General features: G+C 40.8%; 1 protein-coding gene and 1 long non-coding RNA gene across 14 annotated transcripts in view; one reads left to right on the top strand and one right to left on the bottom strand.

Annotated features, from left to right (window-relative positions):
- The window catches only part of Sox5 (SRY-box transcription factor 5), a 1,002,153-nt gene that overhangs the window by 56,259 nt on the left and 918,853 nt on the right, over positions 1-27,041 (bottom strand). For 8 of the 11 annotated variants that reach the window (XM_076568276.1, XM_076568278.1, XM_016008328.3 and 5 more), the window contains one exon: positions 20,987-21,133. The exons of the other annotated variants lie outside the window; for them this stretch is intronic. In XM_076568276.1, coding sequence (XP_076424391.1) covers positions 20,987-21,133 — 147 coding nt within the window. The remainder of the gene's footprint in view (positions 1-20,986; positions 21,134-27,041) is intronic. 11 annotated transcript variants of the gene reach the window in all.
- Positions 932-14,091, top strand: LOC121828169 (uncharacterized). Of its 3 annotated transcripts, XR_013050234.1 has the most exons (5): positions 932-2,865; positions 3,584-3,777; positions 5,324-5,412; positions 12,660-12,740; positions 13,290-14,090. It is a non-coding gene; the product is annotated as an uncharacterized LOC121828169 (long non-coding RNA). The 3 variants fall into 3 exon arrangements; XR_013050233.1 differs by having other exon boundaries at positions 932-3,777; positions 13,290-14,091; XR_013050235.1 differs by lacking the exons at positions 12,660-12,740; positions 13,290-14,090 and adding an exon at positions 5,508-8,553 and having other exon boundaries at positions 932-3,777.

Here is a 27,041-nt window from a genome sequence, read left to right on the forward strand (position 1 = left end):
ATCAGTTCTATCACCACCTCTGCACTGGGACATTAGCATCTGTCACTATGCCCAAATGTATGATGCGATATCACTGCTAACTCTAGAAAAAGAGTTAATACCACCCAGACAGGAGCACAGTCTAAATATCATCAAATGAGTAGCAGACTGACCCACGGAACTCAGAGAGCTAGAAATGATCAGATGAAGGGATAGTCTGTTTATCATTCAAAGAAACAACAATAATGAAAGCTGATTTAAATGTTGACGAACTGTCATCTTGAAGCAAAGCAAAATATAATATCTGAAATGAGCTCAGAAGTCTCAATTTCTTTTCAGAAATTATTAATAGTCTCTTATGGGTTAGGTAATTTTGCTAGACTTTAGGGGGCATTTAGGTATAAGCAAACTATCATTAGGTAGCAACCAGGGAGGGGAGGTAAGCATAATTACATACCAGCAATCTGATCAAACTCCAGGCAGTTCCATGAAAGGCCTTGTATTCAGGGCTCACATATGCGCATCTGTGGGTCTTCAGGGGCGACAGTCCCCAGTGTCTAGCAAGCCACTCTAATGGCTGCTTAATGCTTAGTGGCAGTTATGACAGTTAGCTGATGTGGTGTAGTTTGGGAGACTTTCATGAGAATCAAATCGTTTAAGGCAGAGAACCCTGGGGAAGGATGGAACACATGCACACTCACATACACACACAGACTCACACCTCACATACTCACACACACCCTCACACCTCACACACACACTTACACCTCACACACACACACACATACACCCTCACACCTCACACACTCACACCACACACACACACACACACACACACACACACACACATACACCCTCACACCTCACACACTCACACCACACACACACACACACACACACACACACACACACACACACACACACGGGGGTGGGGAGGGCGGAGAATGAAGAAGGCACAGGAAGGAGATGGCCCAGGAATCTGGTCTGTTTGATTTGAATCACTGTTTTGATTTATAGTATTTAAATAAAGGTATCAGACATCATTTGTTTTTCCAGGAAGCTTTTCTCTTAAAGTTCTCCTTATGGGTAATCCAAGTATCCCTACCTTTTAGAAGAGATTTTCCCCCTGAGGTTGTGTAACAGCTTGTCAACTTTCCTAACGCTCACAAATAGGGCAAACAGAAAAGGGGGAGGGGAGACAGTATTAACCGTTAACTAGGGAAATAGTTGAGATCAACAATGAGCAACTCCTGATAAAGTCTTTGTTTCCTGTTTTACTGAGGTGTTGGAAGATGATTTATGACTAAGCATTGTGACATCTGCATGTCTATAATACACACTGAGCAAACGTCACTTTGGGGGCTACAGAACAGGAGCTCTACAAACTGCAATTCTATCCTTCCAGCATGTCGGAGTCTTCAAGTGATCTCTGCATCTCTGGAATCGCAGGCTTCAGAGCCTTGGTCCCTTCTCTGGTCCCCAGAAAGTAGAAGGTTAGAGGTCTTTGACTCAGTGCTCAGAGATTTCAGCTAAGGATCATTATGCCGGGTTTTTATTCTTCATGTGGGAATTAATCCTTTAAATGAGCCATCACTGTCTTTTACCACACCCAACACAGTGATGCATCATGGGAAAGGAGAAGTTTGTAGTCAAGACACTAAAAAAAATAGAACATTTTAAGATAGCATAAAGTGCTAAGGAATTTTAATAGTTAAAGAAATACCATCATGAATAAAAAGTTCTTTTAAAAACAAAAAATGCCTACATTTCAGTGTTTTGAATTATTTATAAGGAATACTTTATAGCTATGATGTCTAAAACCTAGATCCAAATCCAGTTGTTTATTGCATTTTTAGAACTTATTATAAAAAATTTCATTTTCCTCATGTGTGAATCCTCAGTTTGGGGTTCTGAAAATACAAGGGTACAGATTTCAAATGCATGGTGGTTGGAACATTAAGTCCTACAAAATGATCTTAGGGATTTGATATTAATTTCTATTAGAAATGCCTTTCCAAGGGGAACCAGGATTACATCTCTGGGTTCTGATACTTTGTGTCTGTGGGGCTCTGAGCTCGATCCTGGGCACCAACAAAACAACACAGAACAGAGACCAACAAGGAACACTAAATTGCTTTAAAATTGCTCTTTTTTTCCCGATACATTCATCAGAAGCAATTATTTTCCAACTATGACTAACAAAGTGTTTTTCTCTTCCCTTCCTTTTATAACCAACATATTAGAAAGTAGATAAAAAACATAAATCTGGGCACTTTTTTTTTCTACCTATTTCTCCCTTCTCCAAAGGAAATAAGGAGAATTTTCTAATTCAATTCTGTCACAGAGAAAGCTGGTTTCTGAGAAGTAAATCGGAAAAACACTGTTACATAACTATTTGGAGGAGTATTTTGAGGTTATAAACCATATGTTTAATGAGTTTTATATGTAAAATACTCATAAACTTTTAAATTTGTTTCAACGATTATATAGCTGTTTGGTTTAGTTGCTAATTTGTAACTACTGTGTGCTCCATTTCCTGACTGCCAAAATGTATCATCCTCCCAACATTTCAAGTGAACCTTGTACCATTGTGGGGATCTCAGCCTCCACAGCCTTGGCCCTTCCCCCCTCCCTGCTATAATCAATATTAAAAGCTGCAAAGCCCCTTCCTGTGCTCTAATTTATTTCTGTTGGAGCCTGTGATCAGCAGTCCACTTCCCTCTGAACTTCAAGCTCTGTAGTGGTCTGCACCCAGGAAGCCAACCTTCCCAGGAGGAAAGATGGGCTAATCAATCTTTTGAAATCAGTAACAACAACAAAAACAATGCTATGTCCCATGTGGAAGAGAACACAAGCTCAATGTGAGTCACATGGCTATAGAACCGGGTAAGGTGTTTTTATTTATTAAACTACAAGATATTCAAAGTGGTTAAAATTCCAAACACATTCAACATATCTAAAGTTTATACAGAAATACTTAAACACTGTAAAAGTTCCAAATCCATTATTTTAATAGGCTTCCTTTGTAATATTTAGTTTATTTTTTATTTAGTTTATTATTATGTGTATGTATCTCCCTCTCTAACTCTCTCTCTCTCTCTCTCTCTCTCTGTGTGTGTGTGTGTGTGTGTGTGTGTGTGTGTGTGTGTGTGTGTGTGTGCATTCACACATGTTACTGGGGCAATGCCAGTACAGGGTACCAAATCCTATAGAGCTGAAGTTGCAGAATGTTGTAGGTACCCATTGTGGGTGCTGGGAACCAAGCTTGTGTCCTCTGCAAAGAACCCACTGAGCCATCTCTCCAGGCATGGGCTTATTATTATTGTTATTATAATTATTCTTATTGTACCTAGTTTTGTTTCTACATAAAACATGTCAGTTTACTTTGATCCAGGCCCTCTTGGGTCACTAGGACAGGAGTGACATTTCAAGGCCTGGGAGGGGTGGTTCGGATCTTCAAGCCCCTTACTGACTCAATCAAAGGCGGGATGGGCTCACTCCAGGCCGGTGCCCAACAGGGTGCGGTCAGGGCACATATAGGCCATTTGTTAGTGACTTAGGACGGATGAGTCTCGACCCTTCATCTAATTGACCACCTCAACAGAGTCATCAAGGCATCCTCCTCCTTCATGGCAGTTACAGGAGAAACCACTTCTTATTAAAGAATTCCAAGAAGTACCAGCTGTTTATGTGGAATGCCAGTTAAGGGCAGTTTTTTTTTTTATGACATATTATAGAGACAAATATTTTCTCTCAAGATACTGAAGGTGAGAACTGAATACTGAGAATTGGTATGAGGTAAGTAAGACTTGTAATGATCTTGGCTTTGTATGAATGTTCTCAGAGAATAACGATTCTCAAGTGTCTGTTCTACTTAAGCATGTCATGGGATGTGAGACATGGCAAGACTGATTTATCAGCTACTCATTTAAGAAATAGTCAATTAAAATAATTAATGTGTAGCAAAACTCAGCTGTAATAATGCCTCATGCTTAATTTTTCACAGCCCATACCATCAGGAGAATAATATATTTCCCAGTCTGAAGAATAGCACACAAGATTTTATATAGCAACTACAATGACATCATTAGAGGAGTGTGTGTGTGTGTGTGTGTGTGTGTGTGTGTGTGTGTGTGTGTGTGCGTGTGTGCCTGCATATGTGTATGGGTGTACTTACCACTCTTGCAGGTAAGTGTTGGGACCAGAGTTGGATACTAAGATGTATTCATTAATCATTTCTCTCTCTTACTTTTGAGATGGGGTCACTCACTAGACCTGGAGTTCATCCAGTCCAGGATGCTGTCTGTCTGGCAAACCCCAGTGTCCTTCCAGTGCTGGGGATACACAGATGTGGAAAGGATCTGAACTCTGATCCTCACACGGGAACCCACAGCAGACTTTCACCCACTGAATGATCTTTCTAGCCTCAGAAAAGTCTTTCCTGTTTTCATTCTACTTAGATTGAATCAAGGAAAAAATAATGAGTGATTATGAATTCTTAGAACTTCATGTTATTTTAAACAATGTTCTTATCTACTGGATTATCATATAAAATAAATATATAATATGGAATATTATAGTATATTTTATGTGCATGTATACTATAAAGTTGTTTCTATATAAAATTTTATATTTAATATGTAACAATGTACAATGTTATACACAATACAATATATTATATTCACTGTGGTAGATTACATAATGCTATATATATATCTATGCATAAATATCACAGACATGTGTATCTTTAAATGGATGGCATATTTTTGTTGTTGTTTGTTATCTTAAAGGATCATGTGCCATAAAGGAGCAAAGAGTATCAAAAAGATTAACAAACAGGAAAACAAACTAATAAAATTTTATCTCCTAAAACTTATCCTGCACTTTAAACAGTGTAACCAAACTTGTAAATCCCATAATAAGCCCATTTACCTGGTTATTCTTCACAGGAGGGTTTACTCATTTAAATATGTATTCATAGTAAATCAATGGAGCTAATGTGTAAAACAGAAAGCTAGTGAATTAACCTGTATCTGATCAAAATCCTGCTTGGGTTATTCTTTCTGGCCACATGTGCCCAGGCTATCCTTAAACTCACAATATAGCCAAGGATGATCCTGAATTTTCAGGAAGGGCTAGTAAAAAGGCATGCTTCATGACATAAGTCTCTTTGCACTGACCACAGTCATCACAGCTCCTAAATCCAGAATATCAAACCTAGACTAGAAAGATAAATTCTGACAAATCCTGTGTCTTGATTCCATAATCTTTCTAAGGATAGAGCTTTTCTCCAGAGTTTAAGAATATCAATTTTTTTTTTCCTGGGCAAAATCACATTTTGCAGACACTACTCAAAATGCTCCTGCAATGATCCAAGCCACTGGGCTCTCATCACTCACTACTTTTTCAGAAAGAGGCAGCCAATGAGGGCAGGTGAGTATTGTATTTAATGGGACTATAAAATGCCTACCCGCAAGGGGCTTAGAATCACTTGACAGTAACCAGGATGGTGACTTTTTTTTTTCAAGAGCTGAGCTGCTATTGAAAGCATCAGTCTACGTGCAGTGAGATCACACACGATGGACGGGATTAATTCAGTTTTTATGGAAGTGATGTTTGGGGTGGATATTCCACAGGTGTCGGGAGATACTGGAAGGAAGGAGACAGAAGAGCTCTACAGAGGAGGAATGGAGGAGTGAGGGAAACAAAGGACATGGTGCATGAGAGAGCAACGTGCTTGGAACACTGGGAGAAAGACTTGTGATGAGGCAAGGAACCAAGGAGGGCGCTGGTTCCCAGAATGCTATCGGAAGGCACAAAGCACTTCTTTTTGATAGTCTATCTTTGTGTTTTTATTCTTAAATTCAGTCACAGAATTTCAGAGCGAGATTATTGTCAATCATGTTTCATTCTTCACAATCCAGAGCAAAGGCAACACCTCCTCTGCAGGCTGCTGTGTGCTCTCTATGATCACTCACAATGCTGCATCTCCCACAAGTCACTTCTCTATCGTCCTGTTCTTAGCAGCTTTCTTCTTTACGTCCGTGTCATTATGGAACAGCACTCAGCCCACAGTTTTTTAATTGTGGGTTTTCTTGTGTGTTTCCCCATTATATTGTACAAAGGCTTGGTTATTACTCTTTCTTTTATTCTGTTTGGAATCCAGCGTATCATAGTCCATCTCCTAAAAGCAGTGCTAGAAGGCACAGCTATGAAAAACTCTTCATCACACTGTTTTTAAAAATTATATAAGCCAGGGAAGAAACATATTACTTCTTTCAGGCAAACTCCAAAGTTTCCTGCTTGGAGCAGATTGACAGTGTTTATTTCAAGCGAGGCATCCCCATCCGTCCTTTCCCCTAGAGCAGTGGTTCTCAACCTTCCTAATGCTGTGACCCTTTAATACAGTCCCTCGTGTTGTGGTGACCCCAACCATAAAAATCATTTCATTGCTGCTTCATAACTGTAATTTTGCTACTGTTATGAATCATGATATAAGTATCTGATGTGCAGGATATCTGCTATGTGATCCCTGTGAGAGGATCTTTTGACCCCAGGGGGCTTTGTGACCCATAGGTTGAGAAGCATTACCCTAGAAGCCATCTCATTTTAAACAAGCCCTGTGTTACCTAGTGCATGCCTTAAATAAACCTTTGGTTTTAAATTGAGACTAAGCAACATTTTGAAAGCATGTTTTTATAACATACTTTAATATTTGCCTTTGTCCAATCAAATTCTTAATGGCCCCAAAATCAAGAAAATAATATGGTAAAGCAAAGGCCTGAAAGTTCACATTTGAATAGCTAAAAGCCACATTATTGATTTAGAAAGAATCCCTGTATTGACACTTTCTGTTATATAAGGCTGTACTAATAAATACAACTTTTCAAAGACTGCTATGGCAAAACCTCAAATCATACACAGTGGTGACTAATGGTTTGCTTATTGTTACTACTAGATTGTTTTAGCACAATTACTCCAGTAAATGTTTTCTAAGAGCATATTAAAGCCCAGCCACTTAAAATTAAATTGATAAAGTAAATGCTGCTGTCTGCTTCATCTTATGGGTTAGGTCTCTGTTTACATGTTTGCTTATTTTTATTTATTTTTTATGCTTTATTTTAATTTTATTTGTATCAGTGTTTTGCCTGGAAGAATGTCTGTGTATCATGTGTGTGCCTGGTGCCTGTAGAGGTCAGAAGAAGGTATCAGATTCTCTGGGCAGAGTTACAGATGATTGTGAGCTGCCATGTGGGCGCTGGGAATTGAACCCATGCCTAGTGGAACAACAGCTAGTGCTCTTAATCACCGAGCCATCTCTCCAGCCTTCATTTAGGTCTCTCTTTATTGATGTGGTTCCAAGTGCTTAAATTATTCTCCTGGATGTAACAGATCAGAATTTTAGTTTGGTGCAAATCTGTGAATTCTAATTGAAAATGACATGATTACTCGGCTGTTTTCCCAAAGTTGGATTGGAACCATCATTTTTTTAGATAAGCAGTAGCTCATTCTATATGAAAATTGTCATGAAAACATTCCATCATTTGACCCAAAATTCTTGTCTTGCCCTGTATACACACAGGGCTGACCTCAGTACTTGCCTCCTGCTGACTTAAAATGAAACTTTGATCCTCCAAAGACTTGCATAGTGAAGTACAGAAAACACAAATCTGTGCCTATTTATGTACATTCCTGTCACCATCACAATGCTTTTTAAAACACACTTCACAACAGCATTTCTACTCATGTTATTTTAAGTGCTACTGGAAATAAAATACAAGAGAAACTTCTTTTTTTTTTTTTTTTTGCAACATTTCATCCATTCTATTCTTGCCCCAAATTTCTTTTTTCCCCTGATTTACGAAAGATCCACAAAAGTCATCAAAATGTTACAACACCAAAGCTCAAATTAAAAAATAGACTAGGAAAAAAATCAGGTCCCTTGGTTCTTGAGAGGTGAATTAAATGCAGGTCTCCAATGGCATCTGAGTACAGGAATACATTTCATGATATATTGCATCAGAGCTGCAGCCAAACAAAATTTGTGATATTTATGAGAACATGAAATTATCAAATATATTTGCAAATAGCAAATAATTTGAAGGAAAATAAGTTTGTATCTAGTTAAGTATTCACAATTCTTCTTGTTATTTTGCTAGAATATAACTTGAAAACTTAACTTTTACATTGTTTGGATATAGACAAAAACATCTCAGCTTCATCTCCAGGAAAATATAATTGCATGAATACATCCTCAGCTGCTGAGCACATAGCTGGGAGAGTAACTGCTTAGGATGAGGAATATTGCATCTTTATGTCCTATGGCTCTCAAGGGAGGTGGCATAATTCCAATAAGGTCCAATTAAATTACGTATAAGAAAGGCACATTCTTCCCTGTCAACCTCAAGTATATGATGCAGGGTTAGCAAAACCCCCAGCTACCTAGACATCTAGAAACAGTCCTTTGCACAGGCATGTTTCTTTTGGAACTAAAGACCTGGTTCTCAGAAGTTTCAGTGCTACGAGCCACAGAGAGCAAACTTCTTGAATAACAGGTACAGGACTAAAATTTCAGTGTGCAAAATTTTACCTCTGGATAAACAAAATATAATATATATATATATATATATATATATATATATATATATATATTCAATTAAAGGAAGAATTTAAGCATTACTTTCTATTTCTAAACCTACATGCACCTTCATTGCTTGGTATTGTGTGCCCAGGTCTCAGAATTCAGACACCCTCAGGGGTGGGGGTTACCCTTTCAAACTCCCCAGACCGAGGAGATTCTGCACTCATAGTTAGTGTGATGTCACTGTTCAGTGCAGATCCAGTAGGGACATTTTTTTCTCCACATTTGATGCTACACAAGCCATAAATTTTCTGATCTGTACACACACACACACACACACACACACACACACACACACACACACACACCACAGTAGGAATAACTGTCCTTCCATTCAGATTAGTGATACTGAGAAATGGCACCTAGTGATCCAGAACTTCATTGTCGGGGTTTTCAGGCTCTAGATTTACACAGTGAGACTCTGTCTCAAAAAATCAAAAGGACTATGTCTCCTTAAATGAACCTTGTACAATTAATATCACCTCCATATTGTAGGTTCAGGAATAGATATAAAAACAGGAATATCTGAAAAGGATTCACACTATGGACACAATATGATAAAGCAGACATTGCTATATCTTCATATATAAAATATTAGTGATATAAAATAAATACTGAGAATATCTGAAAGTATGGATTAAATAAATTATATTAATTTCTGACCACAAAAGTTACTTTTTTCGTGGATACTTTATACAAACTTTACAGAATTTTTTTGTTAAGTATGTGTGTGATTTAAGATTCATTTACTTTTATTTCATGTGTGTGTGTATGAGTGTCTCCATGTATGTCTGTGCGCATATGCATGCAGTACTCAAAGACGGCAGGAGCCCCTGGAACTGCAGGTACACATGGTGATGAGCTGACATGTGGGTGCTGGGAATCAAACCTGGGTCCTCTGCTAGAGCAGTCAGTCCCTTAACTGATGAGCCATTCAATAGACCGATGTGTGTGTGTGCATGTGTGTGTGCATTTGTGCATGTGTGTGTATGTGCATGTATGTGTATGTGCATTGTGTGTGTGCGTGTGTGTGTATGTGCATGTGTGTGTGCATGTGTGTATCTATGTGTGTGTGCATGGGTGCATGCGTGCATGTGTGTGTGTGTGTGTGTGTGTGTGTGTATGTGTGTGTGTGTAACTGGGTAGAAATGCATAGAACATGGCTTCATAAGATACTTATATCTGAGGAAAAGAAGAAGGGAGGTAAGGCCCAGACTCAGGACTAACAGAAGATTTTGAAAGAAAAATGCTCGCCTACAATAGTACAGTCAGTTTAGGAGATTTAAAGTTCATCATAATGATAAAAATGAGCTATTCATAAGTGAAAATCATCTCTGGTTTAGTAACTTAAGGGAGAAGCATAGTTTTCACAAACTTTTATTTTTTAAGTTTTCATTTTATTTTTAGTTATGTGCCTCTGGTGTGTTTGCCGGTATGTACATGTGTATGCATGTGCCATGGAGACCAAAAGAGGGTCTTAGATCTACAGGGCCTGGAGTTACAGGTGGTTGTAAGACACAAATGTGGGTCCTGGGAACCAACTTCAGATCCTCTGTAAGAACAGTGCATACTCTTAATTGATAAGTCATATCTTCAGCCTCTCAGTGATTTTTAAAAGGATAGCTAAAAGTCTGTTTACTTCATGGGTATTGTTGAAACCATACTAAGGTTACAAAGTTTTAGATAAATGGAAATCATATGTATATATATCAACATATTATATACACGATTTGCCATTTATCCAAATGCCACACACACACACACACACACACACACACACACACACACACACACATATATGTTATCATCCATATATACACACACACACACACACACACACATATATATACATACACACATATATATGCTGATATATGCTTCTATCTATGTATCTGAAATAAGATTGCTCACAAAGTAGATTTTGATTTTGCCTGTGAATTCAAGTCCTCTGTAAGAGCACTCCATGCTCCTGACTGTTGAGCCATCACCACACAAAAGTGTTTCTAAACTCTGGTAAGAACTAATTTACAGTTTTTCATTGATGGAAGCGCCTGGCCTTGCATGTACTAGTTAAACGCCCAATCAGTGAGCTACATCCCCAGCCCTGGTTGTTTAGACTGGGGCTCACCCTGTACCTGAGCTGGCCTTGAACTTGTTTCCCTGCTTCAACTAGGCGCTAGTACTACCAGAACTTCACCATTGCACCTGGCATCCAAGCAGCAAAAAAATTTGTTTTTGTTTGTTTGCTTGTTTATGTTGATTTTGTAGAAATCAATACTATATCCATGCTAGTATCAAACTAGTACTACTAAAGAATACCATATAATTTGCCTCATAGAGGTGGCTATAATACCACCAATTTTATTTTTAATTGAAAATATTAGCAATGAAATCAGTCTTGGTAATGTAAGTCAACCCTAAAAAATAAACCAGGAACTCCTCCAGGTTAAATAAAAACCTGTTCCCATTTGTGAGTGGTAAATGACCTCTCTGTACCTCTTATCACCTTGCCACTGTGGGCCTGTGCTGCGGAGGTCAGCTGTACTGCCCATCTTCAGCTCCTAGGACTCTAATAGACAATGATGTGTCAATCAATACATATTTGTCAAATCAAATTGCCTTGCCCCTCCAGTGGCCATGGATGTCAGTAGTGTTCACATTCCAGAATCTTCCTAAGGATGTCTTGTAGAGATGATTTAAATCCTAATTCATTGGCCTGGGAGCTTAAAATAAAAAGTAATTTTGCCATGGGCACAAAGTTTTCTGTGACTACCCCGAGAAAGGCAAACAATGTCTACACAATTACGGCAGTTTGTTGAGGACTGTGACAAATAGGAAGTGTGCCACCTTTCTTCAAAGGCTCAGGGAACATCACAAAGAGGAGGCAGAAGGATGGTAAGAGACAGAGGACTGAGACATAGGCTGTGATACAGCGACTTCTAGACATGATAGGGAAGCTGCACCCACCCACAAAACTTCAACAATATGGTTGCCTGAACAGGACCTGCACTGTGACACCAGTTAAAATACCACTGTGGAAGAGGAACATCTCCCAAGACCCCACCCCCTGTGAAGAACTACAGGCAACTGTTGAGAGAGGGAGAGTCAGTTTTGTCCAGAGACAAGCCCCTGATAGGTCATCTAATCCCAAGTGTCAGCCCTAGACACACGTACATATGGGCAACATTAAATGGGCTCAGTAACTTCTACACATACGCATACATGTGTATATACATGTATGTATGTATGTATGCGCTTGAGAGGGAAACATCACTGTCAAATCAAGGGCTTCCTGGTCCACATGGTGAATTCAGGTCAGCCAGGACTACGTGACAGGAGCCTGTCTCAAAAAAGCAAAAGCAAGCAAACACAATCCCTTTTCCTAAGAAAATGCCCCAACCTTTGGTTGGTCTCTCTCATTTCCCAGCCTCATTCTGAGTCACTCCCCTTCCTGCTCCTGGCATGGCAGCTATTCTTTCCTCAGGCCTTTTCTCTGAGCCTCACATTCAGACTCATCCACACATACTGCATGATGGCTGGTCCTCACTGCCAAGTTCTTTCTTCTCATAATTCCAGTCTGATAGGTGACTCCCTCTGAAGATGTCTCCTCCTCCGTCCCCAACCACTCTGTCTGACCATGTCTTATTTCTTTGATACAATAAGAGGCTACTGACTTACTCAGTGGCTTATCTTCTGTTTTTCCCCACCAAACTGCCGTGTCTTAAGAGAACAAATTGGTGGCTGTGGTGCTATTTCGTGGTGCCGAATGCGGGTGATCACAGGCATCCACCAACACATGAAGAATGGACAGATGGGCAAACCTGAGGAGCTACAGACACCAAGAGTGGGGACGCTTGGAAGGACAGTGGTGAGGAACACAACCAACTCCACAGGGTCTTGTCAGGGCTCCCGACTGAGATGTCAGAAAAACAAGAGGGTTGGTTTGCTTAATGTGAATGAATAGTTTTCCTTCTTGCTTGATCCAGTCTGGGCTGGATTTCCATGTCACTTGTGAATGACCACGCTGTCTCTTATTCAGCAGAGAAGATAAAATCCCAAAAAGCTGACTAGGCTCGACTGAAGAAAGAACCTTGGGGTGATGGAAGTTATTGTGGATTAGGTAATTCTGCTTTATGGGGCAGCGGTTCCCTGTTATTCCAGGAGTCCAGGCGGAGGTGAAAAGGTCTTGTGCCTGGGCTAGTGTGTATTGGACTAGACACTTTCACTCCCTCCTTTACATTTCCTAAGTAAACTGTTCCATTTCCTAACAAAGTTTTCTGGATACCTCAGTTTTGCAATTGTCTGCCTTATACTTAGGGAGTTGTATTGCTATGCTTTTGACTCCCATGTCTACCTCTACTTAATGATCATTTAATTTATTTTCGTTCTGTTATGTAACATTTGAAAGCATTAACAGTAATCTTTGTTCTTTCAAGAGGAAAGTTCAGATAGAATCTAACAAATGCATATTAGATGAGCACTCTTTCCCAGTAACCTAAACAACATTATTTGGCTGCCAACTTAGAACTAAATTCCTGCTGAGGTGCATGTCTGTGAGGAAGGCCACTGAAGCATTCCTGTTTTACGAAAGGGGCTGTCTAAGCAGCATGTACACAGACTGATAAAGAGATCAACGCAAGTTTCAGATTTTCTTTCTCTATTCCAACAGTGTCTGCCTGTAACATCTGAACAGGATGGAAAGGGGTCAATCGGGAAGCCTCTAACGAGGGCCTGATCAACCGTGGAGGATGGAGAACCATTTCCACTGTCTTGAAGTATGTTTTCAGAAGTGGGAACCATATGTGAATCCCCCACAGGAAGAAGGACGGATGAGCGTGTTTGCACACTGTCTCCACCAGGGGAAGACTGGCCATCTCAGCGGTGCTCTTCTGCCAGCCGATCGATTCCTCTATGCCCTTCTGTTTGTCCTTCCCTAAATGATTTAGAAAGTCTCAGCCCACCTTTCTTCCATTCCATTGCTTTAAACAAGCTGCTTTTCTGTCAGAGACTGTCCTCTGGATGGAGCCAGATTGACAGGACTTCTGTCATTGAAAAAATACTGCCGAGTGGACCTTTCTAGGTTGACACATACCCAACAGCCTTTCTTTCCTGTGGTTTGTGTTATTAAAGTGATTTGACATGCCTCACCATGCTGTGTACAAGACTCGAACTACTCTAAACAAAATCAGAATACCAGCAGAGCCCAGATGGATGGGCTCCAATCAGAGCATTCCCTCAGTCCCTCCTGGCTGTCTTCCCTTTATATTGAACGTGGAGATTGTAACTAGTCTGTCTTTCCTTTATAATTTGTGTTGTTTTCCCACCACAAACATGGCTACTAGCCCTTTTCCAAGTCCTGAGAATATATGGCCTGGTGATCTGTTTGGACATTTATGGCCCCGAAGCTGAGAAAGCCTATGGCTAGGCACTGAGCTGCGGGAAGATTCCCTGTGACTGAACATAGATGGAAAGGGAGGGGCAGGGCACATCCCAGGGGTTCAATGCTAAGATTTCATTTAACATGTTCCAGTTGAGTAACAGGAGACCAGAAAAAGAAAACTACTTTATTTAAAATCACAGGGTGATAATGTTTTATCTACCTTAAATCTGTCCCACCCAGGAAGTGCTAATGATAAGGGCCATGCTGACAGCTCAGCTCTGTGGAGTGACTCTTAGCTGAATGCACCATGCAAGGGTGATGCACCTGCAACACATCCCAAAGACTGAAAGGATAATGCAGTCACATAGACTGAATACAGAGGAAAGATAAGATGTCTACCAGCTATTCCACAGAATACAATGTATCTCTCCAGAGCAAGGTCCTGGTGGGACTCTGGTATTTAATTGACTTTCAGAGAGTGGATGAAACATTTGGCTAATTCCAATGCTGTATTAATCAGTTGAGGCTAAAACTGCTCTGAATTTGGAGGAGAGGTTGGACATGCAAAAGTACCAGGCCCAACAACTGGAAGGTGGTTCCACGGCAGGCATTGTTTAATGCTGATATACAGTAATTAACCACAGCCTCTCATCTCTTAAGACTATTTCAGTAAGTGCATGTCTTCCTGATGCTGCAGCCCAGGGCCAATGCTGGCCCCAGATAGTGAGTTTTGATGCTCTGAGATATTGATCGACCTGGAAATCCAGAAATCTAAGCAGAACAGCATATGCTCAGAAATCCTTTGAGGTCCTCTACATACTTGGAGTAATACTTGCAGAACTTTTATTATTCAAATATTTCCGTGGATATATGAAGCAGGAAAGCCAGTAAAGGCCACAGTAATTACACTGGGCAGTGTGCTTTGAATGTGTCACCATGGAAAGACTCCCGTGGTGGCCTTAGCTCTTCTGGGTCCACCCCAGACTCAGGAGCTCTCTCGAGGCTGTGTGTTGAATGTTTAAAGGATGCTTCTGTATCTCATTAAAAATAATAAACTTTAATAAAAACAGGCTGGGCTCGACAGTACATGCTTGTGATCCCCACATGTGCATGGCAGGTACTGGCAGGAGGAACAGGGAGTTCAAGGCTAGTCTGGGCTACAAAGCAAGTTTGAATCCAACCTGTAGTACTTGTTTGAAACAGTAGACCCTGTTTCAAAAACCAAAAACCACAAAAAGCTAAACAAGCAAGCAAACAAACAAACAAAAACCTAGCACGCATGCACACATACACACACACACACACACACACACACACACACACACACACACACACAAACAAAAAGCAAGTAAATAAAACAACAACATTCAACAATGCTCAACATGACAGCATATGGTACTGCTGGTCAGACATGATTAGGACCGAATACTGTCAGTTCACATTTGTATTTTCCTTTTTTCCCCCACTTGGCATTATAAATACCTGTCTCCAGTCACTAAAAATGCCATCATTTTCAAATGTATCATAACTAGTCTTCCATCAAGATGTCACCTTCTCAGATGAGCACCAAATCATCTTGGGAATATGCATACCAGACTTGGGAGTGTTCAACTATCAACTCATCCCTGCAGATCACTATGAGGGGCGGGGGAGAGCATACTTAATAGCTTCAAAGTGTGTGATGGGCACCATTAAAAAAATGGCATCTGATAGAAGTCCCAGTAGCACGGATATGACCCACATAAGCACACGGCAACTAAGTCAGAAGAGATGACTTCATTTCTGTGAGAGTGGATCAGATACCCACAATGCTCTGAGTCTCGATCTGGCACCTGAAGCAATATTTACAAGGCCATTGCAGCAGAGGGGATATGATTGATCTGGTCAGCTGGCAGGGGACATTTCTGGCTTTGCCAGACACGCATTTCTTTCTCTTGTCATAACTCCCAGGTGCTACTGCTGAGCAAAAGGGGACATCGCTGCAGAAGGATTTGAAAAGGACAAAAAAAAAATAAAATTGATTTGGACAACCTGTGTGTTCCTGCCATTGACAAAAGCTTGACTGTGGAGAGTGGGGGGTGGGGCTTGAGGAGGGTCACGGTGAGGTAAAAAGAAAAGCACCCAGGAACTCTCTGTTGTCACCAGCTTCTAAAGCTATTTGGTTTGGGTGGCTGCTGGAGATATACATGTTTCCATCAAATACAGAGAGACAGTCAATAATAGCATGTACTTTGGTGATATATTGTGTCCCCAATATATTGTGCATCCTAATAAACTTATCTGGGGTCAGAGGACAGAACAGCCACTAGATAGACATAGAGGCCAGAAAATGGTCTGGCACTCACACCTTTAATCCTAGCATTCCAGAGTCAGAGATCCATCTGGATCTCCGTGAGTTCAAAGCCACACTGAAAACAGCCAGGCATAGTGACACACGCCTTCAATCCCAGGAAGTGATGGGAGGAAGCAGAAAGGTATATTAAGGCATGAGGACCAGGAACTAGAAGTCTGTTAAGCTTTTGGCTTTTGAACAGCAGTTCAGCTGAGATCCATTTGGATGAGGACACAGAAGCTTCCAGTTTGAGGAAACAGGATCAGCTGAGAAGTTGGCAAGGTGAGGTTAGCTGTGGCCTGTTCTGCTTCTCTGATCTTTCAGTGTTCACCCCAATACCTGGCTCTGGGTTTGTTTTTATTAATAAGACCTTTTAAGATTTGTGTTACAATGTACAAGTTGCCCCTCAGATTTCCCCAAGAGGTGACTACTTTTGCAATGAAGAAAAAAATCTGAAGTTTAGACAGTTAGTCCAACTAATAGAGAGAAGGGTTCTTTCATAGAGAGGCTGGCTGGGATCTCAAAAGATCCCACTGGTTATACAGAAAGTGATTTAAATAAGCAACATGTGGTACTAACAAGTGAAATGCTGAATACATCCTATACCAGTCTGCTTTGTGGCAAAGTCTAGACTGTAAACAAATTTAAACATTAGTTAAAGCGTGCAAGCATATTTGAAGCAAGATTCAAATTCCAATATCATGCAACAGTATGCTAAACAGTCCTCATACTAGAAGGCAGGATCTCCTGTACAAAAGTTGGAGATTCCATAGTTTTATGCTGTGTTATTTGCCAACATTTAGCCATAAAGTTGCATATAAGCTGAGAGTGTTTGTGAAGAGGTAAATACATATATATTTACCTGCAGGAAAGAATTCAAAACCTAGGTAAAAGATAAGAGTCCAAGTTTTTAAAAAGATCCAAAGTGCTGTGGACATGTTGAAACTTGCTATGGTTTAATTCTCCATGATATTGTCTTTGGTAGATGAGTCACTGAATACACACACACACACACACACACACACACACACACACACACACACACGCATGCACGCACGCACGCACGCACGCACACACAGGGCATGTTACTAATTAAGCCAACATTAACCAGCAATATCCCTTCAGGCACTGATGAGGAAGCCCCTAAGCAATGACATCAAGGACAGGGAAGCCAGCGCTCTCCAACGCAGACTTTGACTAGGCCAGACTTCATCTAGAATTTTCTCTATTACAAAATGCAATTCCTGCATGCAGTGTGCAGACATGTACTGTGAGTTCTCTAAAGCTTTCTTTATCATTTAATATTATAAATAATTACGTTCCCAGGCAGCAGTTCAAAGCTCAGTACAGCACTTGTACAACACCCCAGGCAGGTCAGGTGACCTTTCTCCAATCCTGCTCTCTCTGGTGCTGAGGACAGACAAAGTGATATGTCTGTCATACGCCATTACCATTAGAACAGAATCTTGTTCTTTTATTACAGCTGAACTCCGCCAGATCTCTCAGCAGGAATGCTAAGTGAAATCAATGTCTTGGATTTCCAGGCTGAGCTCGGAGGTCGCAGCCACTCTATCATTTCTCAGCACTATCCTTTCTGTGGAGCGCACACACTCCCTGAGCCTCCAACTGGCACACAGCAGATTGAAAACAGCATGCATCAGAGGACTCACGCTGCACAATTTTACAGTCTTTTGGAGCCCCTCCGTTTGATCCCCCCTTCCATGTTTTTTTTTTTCTTTTTGCAAATTGCAAATAAGTTTTGCTTGTGTCCTCTGGAGTTGGGAGTCAGAGGCAATGGCACATCCCAGAGGAGGGTGGCCGGTGTAACTCAGAACACACCCTTCACTCTCCACAGCTGTCAGTAGGGGCCCTGTCCATCTGTCTTCCCTTGAACTTGACATGCAACTCCACTGCTCCAAAGAGTCAATGTATGTGTAATGTAAGCCATCAGTTCCATTTATGGCAAGTAGGTATGCACACAAAGCCCTTACATTATTGTGTGATAGCAAGACAGGCATAGAGCCTGACAACCACGGAAAACAAAAACACACAGAAAATATCCCTGAAGGTACTGATAGCTGATTGTTTTAAAACATAAATATGTTAATAAATGAATGGTCATGAATAAATTAACTCTGTGGAGTCACAATATTCGTCATGCTATGTATAAACGTCATTTCCAAGCTAGAAGAGAGTAAATGGGTTCTGTTTATTGATTGCTAGTTGCAATTCTGGAAACTATATTCAAATGAAGTGACTTAGTGCCACGACTCTTCTGAACTTGCTGTCTTTTTCTGGTGAACTAAATCAATGCAGGCACATTTTGGAATTCTTTCTGACTACAAAGGCAGCGGCAGGCACATGATAGAGGATGCTGGGCAAGAAACACACACGTTCACTAAAGTGTTGCTACTGGAAAAGAAGAATGTTGTGCTTGGTTACATCTTTATACATGTGCTGTGTGGGTGGGAAGAGGGCACCCATGAAGCTTTATGTGATAGAAAATTCATGAAAGCCAACTTTTAAAAAGTAATACACTTCAAAGATAAACTGTAGAGTATATGTTTATATTCTGTGGATCATGGTAATTGAAACACAATCTACTTTTTCACTCTTGTGAAACAAAGAGAGGCACACCGACTGTGAGATGGGGAAGGATTTTAAAACTGCCGAAACAATTGTTCTCTTTTGTGCTGAATCCATAGGGTTTTGTGAGTACACAAAGCCACTTGGCTCACTAAGGCCTTTCCCAACCACAACAAAGAAGACTTCAGTGGCTTTGGCATTTGCCATTGTTACCTACGAAAGGACATTGTACCAGTCACCAGCCAGCCTGCTAATGGATAGACACATGGATGAATGACTGGGGACTGAGCCGAGGCAAAGACAGAAGAGGCTGTCTGCCATTAAACACTTCCTTGTTGTTTGTTTAAGTGAAACGGTTGACACGATATTAAGGATGAGAATTTCACCCAGAAGTAAGGGGGAATTTCACTAGTCATATAAAATAGAATTACACAGGCTACAATCCTGAGAGGGAATCCTCTAATGTTAAGCACTGTTACAGATCATAATGTGAAGGGCAAGGAACACGTCAAGAGGGAGAAGCAGAGTCACCCTTCACAGAGGCATCTGTGTGTAACAAGGACTCCACTACTGTGTCTTAATTTTGCTTAAAACATCTCTGTAAATACAACACTTTAAAACTGCTAGCCCCGGGAGCCATCACAATAGCACCACTTCAGAATTAAACCTGACTTTGATAACTGTTATAATTGTCTCTGAGCCTTAACACTTCCCATGTGTCCAAGATGATAAACAGAGGCAACTCGGGTCTTGTACATTAAGCAAGGGGTGCGTGAGGTCCTCCGAACAGCAGATGCGACAGAAGGTGGCATATGTCTCAGGCCTGCAGTCGGCAGTGTGCAAGGGTTTTCCCCAGTCACAGCTCCTCTGTCAGGTTATGTCCATGCACAAACGTGCTCTTCCCTTAGCGATGGAGGAAAGGCACCGGGGACTCTGGGACTCTTCTCACAGTGGACCCAATGGTCCCCTTTCCGGACTCCACTACCTGCAGTTCTATAGTAACTGAACAGATGTTCTGAGCTTCCCTCCCTTTCAATATGAAGCTTACTCATACACTTCATTCATCCTTTGTGATTGCTCCACCCTGACTCCCCTAAGATGGTCTCATACCTCCTTCATAGGATGGAAGACAGAAGCAAATTTCTAGATACTTGAAAAGAAAAAAAAAAAGATGTTTGGTGGAAAAATTATTAGCAGTGTCAGTTTTCTGGTTAATATCTTCTAATAAAGTTAAATATTTACAGGTATTTTTCTAAATAATCACAGAAAACATCACTCTGGCTAGCCTTACTCACTTCACAGGAAGCTTAATGTGTTCACACAACAGCACACACGTGAAGTCTGCACATACAAAGACTTTTCCCACAAGGCTCTCTGCTCTTTTCTTTTCTAGGAGGCATTCATCTCTAACTCCCCCAGCCTTCCCCCGTGTTCTTAGGAAATGTTTCCGCCGCTCTAACGCCAGGACTGTGTTTAAATAGTCTGCCAACTCTATTGTTATCTTCATGTCTTGCCATGTCGACCTCAGCGGATGGGTGACATATCTAAAATGACAGTTGTGCCATCACCATGCTGCATTATAACGGCCACTGATAGCTTTAAAGAAGCACTCTACATGTCTCCATTCTACTCCTACTCAATTTCTACTTCAGTTCTGTATCCCTTGTATTCGCATCTCGTGCTGAAGCCATTCTCTCTTCCTAATCAAGTCTAATGTACTTTATCCGTACATGGCTTTGTGGAACTTATTGTTGATTATTCTTTAGATTATAAAGGATGGCTATTTGATTGTCTATAGATGCCTAATTTTAAGGCTATAAACTCCCGGGTTCAAAGATGCACATTTTAGATTTTCATTGTAACTCTTGATATGTTTGTTGAGTGACTAAGTCAATTATTAGAGATGTAAATTTACACATACAGCTATTGCTCCTTCTAAAAGTCTTACCTCCATGTATACCCTGAGTTTGGCCCAGTGGCTGGAAGCTACGAGACCTTCAATAAATACCACTGAGTGAACAGTAGAAGCCCCAGTGCAAAAGACAGATCAGCTCATTGAAGAGGGTACCTTGCTTTTGGGTGGTGGGCTGTTTGTGCTCTTGTCTGTGTGAATGCTGGTAGGAGACACGGCAGCACCAAGGTTGCCTTGGGGTAGGCCTAGGAGCTTCCCTCCTGGAGAAACCTGCATTGCGGCTAGCTGGGCAGCATAGAACTGCTACAGAAGAAAAGACAGAGAGAGACTGTCAGTCACGACGCAAACACCCTTCAGAACACACAGTCAGACGCACCATGCCTCCTACGCCTATTTCTGGGTACACCAAAAATATTTAACCAAAGAAGCTGTCCCAGTTCTACAACTTAACTTCTCAGGAGAGCAATGGCAGGCTACAGGACCTTGGCAGCAGTAGGCTCAGGGGCACGGAACAGAAGCAGTCACCACACCCATGCCTTACCAGTGGCTAGGAAGACAAGCATTTGGTACTATCTGGCTAAAGCCTGCTTCTGTTCACCCTTAAATTCTTCACTGTGTGATACTAAGAGACCAGCTTCTCATACAGTGCAACTCTCTTATCTTTGTTGGTTCAATCTTTGACTTATTGAACTGGGCACCTGGAACTTTCTTTTTCTTCTGAGAATTAACTGTATGGAAATTTGGAAACATGTTGACAAGGAAAGAAGGAGAGGACTCTGGGAGGCTGATATGTGATCATTCTAACTATACTGATAAAAAATAACTGGAAGCTTGCTTGTTACGCTACTTCACAATATAAACAAATACATCTTTAAAAAACACTCTAAAACACATACTAATTCTTATTAATAACAAAGAAAACTTGCTCCAACAAATAACTGATGAATTTAAAGAGACATTTCACTTTTATAAGGATGTCTTGGGGTACAGTATCCAACCTCAAGATTACACTCAAACATGGACATCAAACACTGAGGTGAACACTCTTAACTTTGTGTAGCATTCTTTAAGAAATTGAACAATCTGGATTAGAAAGCAATTAACCTTTATAACATGTGTGCGTTCTACATGTCCCAATATCCTATTTTGTACTCATCTTGAGATCCGGAGAGCCTTTTCTAAGCAATCCGGTGCCTCTACAATGAATGTAAGGGGTAGAAGCCCCCAAAGAGAGAAATCTCAGGTCAGTCCTCCAGGAAGAGCAATGTCAAAGCAGAAAGTTGTCGCAGAAACACAACAGATTCTGCTAAGTGGGATGCCACTGCAAATGGCATGCTGGAAACAGGCACAGCAGTTGCAGGAAGACACACGTGCATCACCTGCAGGTCTCGGTCCCATGACCACAATGCAAACAGGAAAGTTAAGTTGGTGACAAGGACAACATCTTATTTACATGTGACATAACATAAAACACACTCAGAGAAAACAGCAACCTCCATATTGAAACACATTTAGATCATCAATATTGATCACCCCCATCACATTTTTATGTGTTGGGATAATAATAACATTTCTTATTTCAACCAAGAAAAAGTATTTCATTCTTAAGTCTTAGGTTATATAAAGAATAAAATAATAATTCACTTAATAGCTAAAGACTTCAGGGTTTACGGTTATTTTTTAAATCCATAATTGATATATTTCTCCTGATAATGATAAAAAATTGTGCATTGTTTCATAGTATTTGAAAGGTTGATTCTTTCTGTCATCATTTTGCGCTGTCTATGAGGCTATTTATAGTGTAACTGTGTCCTCAGGACACAGCTTACTTAGCAAATTACACACATGCCTAGTGGAATACACAGACTTATGAGTTTGAAAAATACACAAATTTTCAGTCTAGCCACAGAATCATATTATATTCTGTAACTTTTATATAGCATTGCTTATTGTGTCCTTGAAAAGAATTGTATTGATTGTTACTACTAGAGATATGTATTAACAACACACATTTCTGGCTTTAGTATGCAATAAAAGTGAAATTTTTACCAATTAATACAGATGACATGGGGCATCTAGACATCTGAATGTAAACACCAAAATGTTTTAAAAAATCTTATCATTATATTTTAAAGGTATCTGTCTGTCTATCTATCTATCTATCTATCATGATAGACATTTAAAAAATGATGATTAGACATTTAAAAAACTTGGTCAATTACTCCTAAAAGTTGAGTCAATGACTACTGATAATTATGGGCATATTTGCAACTTTCAAAACATAAAAACAAAAAACAAAATTACAGGGCCTCCACTTAAAGTAAAAGGCTACAATCCTCCAACGTTGGATGTGTTTGAACACTGAAGAAGCACACACCCTTGCCCCACTTCATGCAAGCATTTGTCCGTACCATTTGACAATGGAACTGGGGTTTCTCAGGGTCCGGATACCCAAAGACATGCTTTGGAATTCAAACTGAAAAGCTGTCCAAAGTCAGACGGCATACAGCTGGGGTGAATATCAAGTCTCTTCCCCCACAGCTCTGGCAGAAGAGACAATGGCCACTGAAGGAAAGCATCATCACATTACACACAGGGGCTGCAGGATAAGCCAGGCCAGGCTCTGGAGCTGTGTGGAGGGACAAATGCATTCATGCAAACAAACTCGGCACTGCGAATGCCAGAGGGACGGGAATTGATCGACTATCATCAATTTTATGATAGTGTTTCCTTAAAAATCTCTCTTGTTAGAGTTTGAAGGAAGAGAGGAGGGAAATGGAATAAGAAGTTAATATTTTAATCTTAAGTTTTCTTAATGATCTGTTGAGCTGAAACCTGTAAAGGATTTAACAAATTCCCACCATTAATTTCAAGATAATAGTGAAGTGGGTCAGTGGGTCACCAGTCACCTTTAATCCCAGCACTCGGGAGGCAGAGGCAGGCAGATCTCTGAGTTTGAGGACAGCCTGGTCTACAGACCAAGTTCCAGAACAGCCAGAGCTACACAAAGAAGCCCTGTCTTGAAAAAAAAGAAAGAAAGAAAAAGACAAAAAGAATGAAAGCAATTAAGAAAGAAAGAAGGAAGGAAGGAAGGAGGGAGGGAGGGAGGGAGGGAGGGAGGGAGGGAGGGAGGGAGGGAGGATGGAAGGAAGGAAGGAAGGAAGGAAGGAAGGAAGGAAGGAAGGAAGGAAGGAAGGAAGGAAGGAAGGAAGGAAGGAAGACTGAAAGAAAAAATCAAAACAAAAGAGTGAGGTGTGTCTGTGACGCTAAACCACGCAGTCTCAATAAACCGGCAAGTGAGAAAAGGCCTCCAGCTTGAGCATCTTAGGGAGGCTTACTCTCTCCCGGTTTCTGATGTTTGGAAGGAACATGGAAGCTGCCTTCACAGAAGTACAATTACTATCACATGTTTCATTTTACCTGTGACCCTGCGAAGAAAAATGCAAACCTGGGTGTTATCTACAAATCTAAGTGTGTAGTTTAAATAACTGTCTATGGGAGAGCAGGAATGTGCTCCCTATTGTAAAGGGGGCCCTGAGGGTGGTGGGCACAGAAGGACAGCAAAGCCAGTGACTCATACTGAGTGATCACCCGGAGAAGTGAGCAGCTCAGGGTTCAGAGGCTCAGCTTTCCTGTGGACACTCATAAAATATGGGCAAGAGAATTTATACTGAAATTCCAGGCATGGGAAGGCCAGGGAATGAGAACAAAGTAAGTGGAGATTGACTAGAACCAAGACAAAGCCGGAGGGTCTGCTGTGAGGGCATCGGAGTTGAGTTGCGACACTTTGGAGCCTAGGAAGCTGACCTGGCATCACTAATGCGAAAATGAACAAGAGGAAATAATATGAACGTCATAGCACAGTGGGCCCAAAACATAATTTACTGACGTCTTCATTTTTAAAATACAATATGCAATTGTTTGTCATATGTTTGTGTACAGTAATAAATCTGTGAGACAGACAAAGGATCACACTTCTGTTTTGAGAAAATAAAAAAAGGAAACCAGACAGAGGGGCTGTCTCATCATCCTGCAATGTGACAGCAAAGTGTTGGCCAGTCCCTCTCACCAGGGACTTCCTTGAAAGGGCAAAATCTCCCCCTCTTCTTCATCTTTCTTCACCCTCTTCCTCTCCCTGCTCTCTGTCCTCCTCCACCCTTTCCTCCCGTCTTCTTTCTCCCTCCATCCTCTTCCAGTTTTCTGTCTCTTCTCCCTCTTTTTTCTTTTCTTCCTAGAGCAAAAGTACTTGAACCGAGGCTGACGCACACTAGGCAGGTGCTCTACTACTGAGCACATGTCCAGTCCCAGACACTTTTCAAAGTGTCAAGAGTATGATGGCCTCTCCACACGACAGCTGAACTGCATGCACCCTGGCCAGCCAAACCTAATTGCCATTTTATTATACCCCCTGGTGTGTGTATATGGAAGTGGGGTCAGGCGTTAGGTTGACAGGTCACTTACAGGCGTTTGACTTTCCTGTCAAGCTCTAGCAATCCAGTACTAGATGGGAACTTGGCGAGGGTGATAAAGACAGACATTTTCACCTCCACTACTTAGCTTGGTGTTTGGGGTAAGATGAGAGTTCAACACTTTTGGACAACCTGGTTTGTCTTCCATGGTTAGATGCAGTACACATTTCCAACCTCTTAATGATGACATGCACTTTAGACATGCTAAACAAAATTTTCGGTGCTCACCATAGAGTAGTTTGACAAAATAACAACCAATTTAAATTCTAAGCTGGATCATCACATTCATTTGATAGGAAGCTCCTGCCACTTCTCCCTAATAGCATATTTTCCCCAAATTGCTCACAACACAGCTTCTCCCATTGGCTACCAGCCTGGTGTCTAGTTGCCATCTGGAGTATCTGGATTTGAAACCCTAGGCACTGACAAAAATAACTATCAGGATGTGCCTTCCCAAACCTATTCAGTGACTAGTAAACCCCTTGAAGGCAGGGCCTATGCCTTTGTATCCACTGCTTTCTCAAAGTAGCATAGACCCAAAGGTGAGAGAGCTTTCTAAAATGATGTTATTGCCTTTTCATGGATATAGGTCTCTGTTCATACTTCATCATCTGGTTACATATTTGTCAATCTGGATGGAGGTAAATGAGACAGTGAGGACCCTGCACTCAGCCATTTCCCAAGACCAAGCATCATAAGAATCCTAAGGTAAAGGATGCTTCGATGCACTACCTCCCTCTACTTCAGGCATGGATGCGGAGATGGGGGAGAGAAGGCAGAGCCACGTGAGCCCGGGGAGCAAGCCTCCTCAACCTTCCCTTCAGCTTCTTTTCTCTTCACATGGCTCCTCAAAATTCAACATCACACTGCACAGGAAACATCTGTGTTTCTTTTTGTGAGGAGAATTTCTTAAATGCTGTGTGTAAAGTACGGTGGCCCTTGAAGGCCATTTGGTAACTCTTATATGACCATGAAATGAATGGAGAACCTAAGACTGTTAAAGCCACTGAAGAATTTTTGTTAAGTGAATATTTATAAGGACTTTTACACATTCATTTTATTTTTAATTATGTGTGTATGTCTGTGTTTGTATGGGGGTATGTGCATGTGACTGTGGTACCACAGCTGCTAAAGAGGACTTCAGACCCCCTAGAGATGGACAGAGTTACAGGTGGTTGTCAGCGGCCTAACTCTGAAGTGGAGAATACAATTTGGTTGCTCTGTAAAAGCAGTACGTGCTGAGCCTTCTCCCAAGCCCACTTACAAAGATCTTTCAAAGCAGAATCCTATTCTTTGAGTGATATTTTCCCCAAACACCAATATTTAGAATAAATGAAGTATGCTACAAGTGAATATAAGTGAGATTTTAATATTTTACTCTTTAATCAGATGGGAGCAAAGAGGTTGCTTTAATTCTCCCTAAGGGTTTAAGTGGATACAGGATAAAGTTGTCATCCTGTGTGGTCATTGATGATTAATAAAAATCATCACTCCAGATAAGTACTACTCATTAAAAAATAGAAAATAAGCAAATATACAGACTTAAGTTTTAAAAACTAACATAGAAATAAAATATTTCTGATACTGTCTTCCAGGTCAAATAGATGCATATAATGGGGAAATTTGAGTTGTTTAAAAAAAAATGATGTACACACACACACACACACACACACACACACACATGCACACACACACACACATTCACAATCATGTGCGTATTCATAATACATACATACCTTGTA

The sequence above is a fragment of the Peromyscus maniculatus genome, chromosome 3 (genome assembly GCF_049852395.1).
Source record: "Peromyscus maniculatus bairdii isolate BWxNUB_F1_BW_parent chromosome 3, HU_Pman_BW_mat_3.1, whole genome shotgun sequence".
Taxonomy (NCBI): Eukaryota; Metazoa; Chordata; class Mammalia; order Rodentia; family Cricetidae; genus Peromyscus; species Peromyscus maniculatus.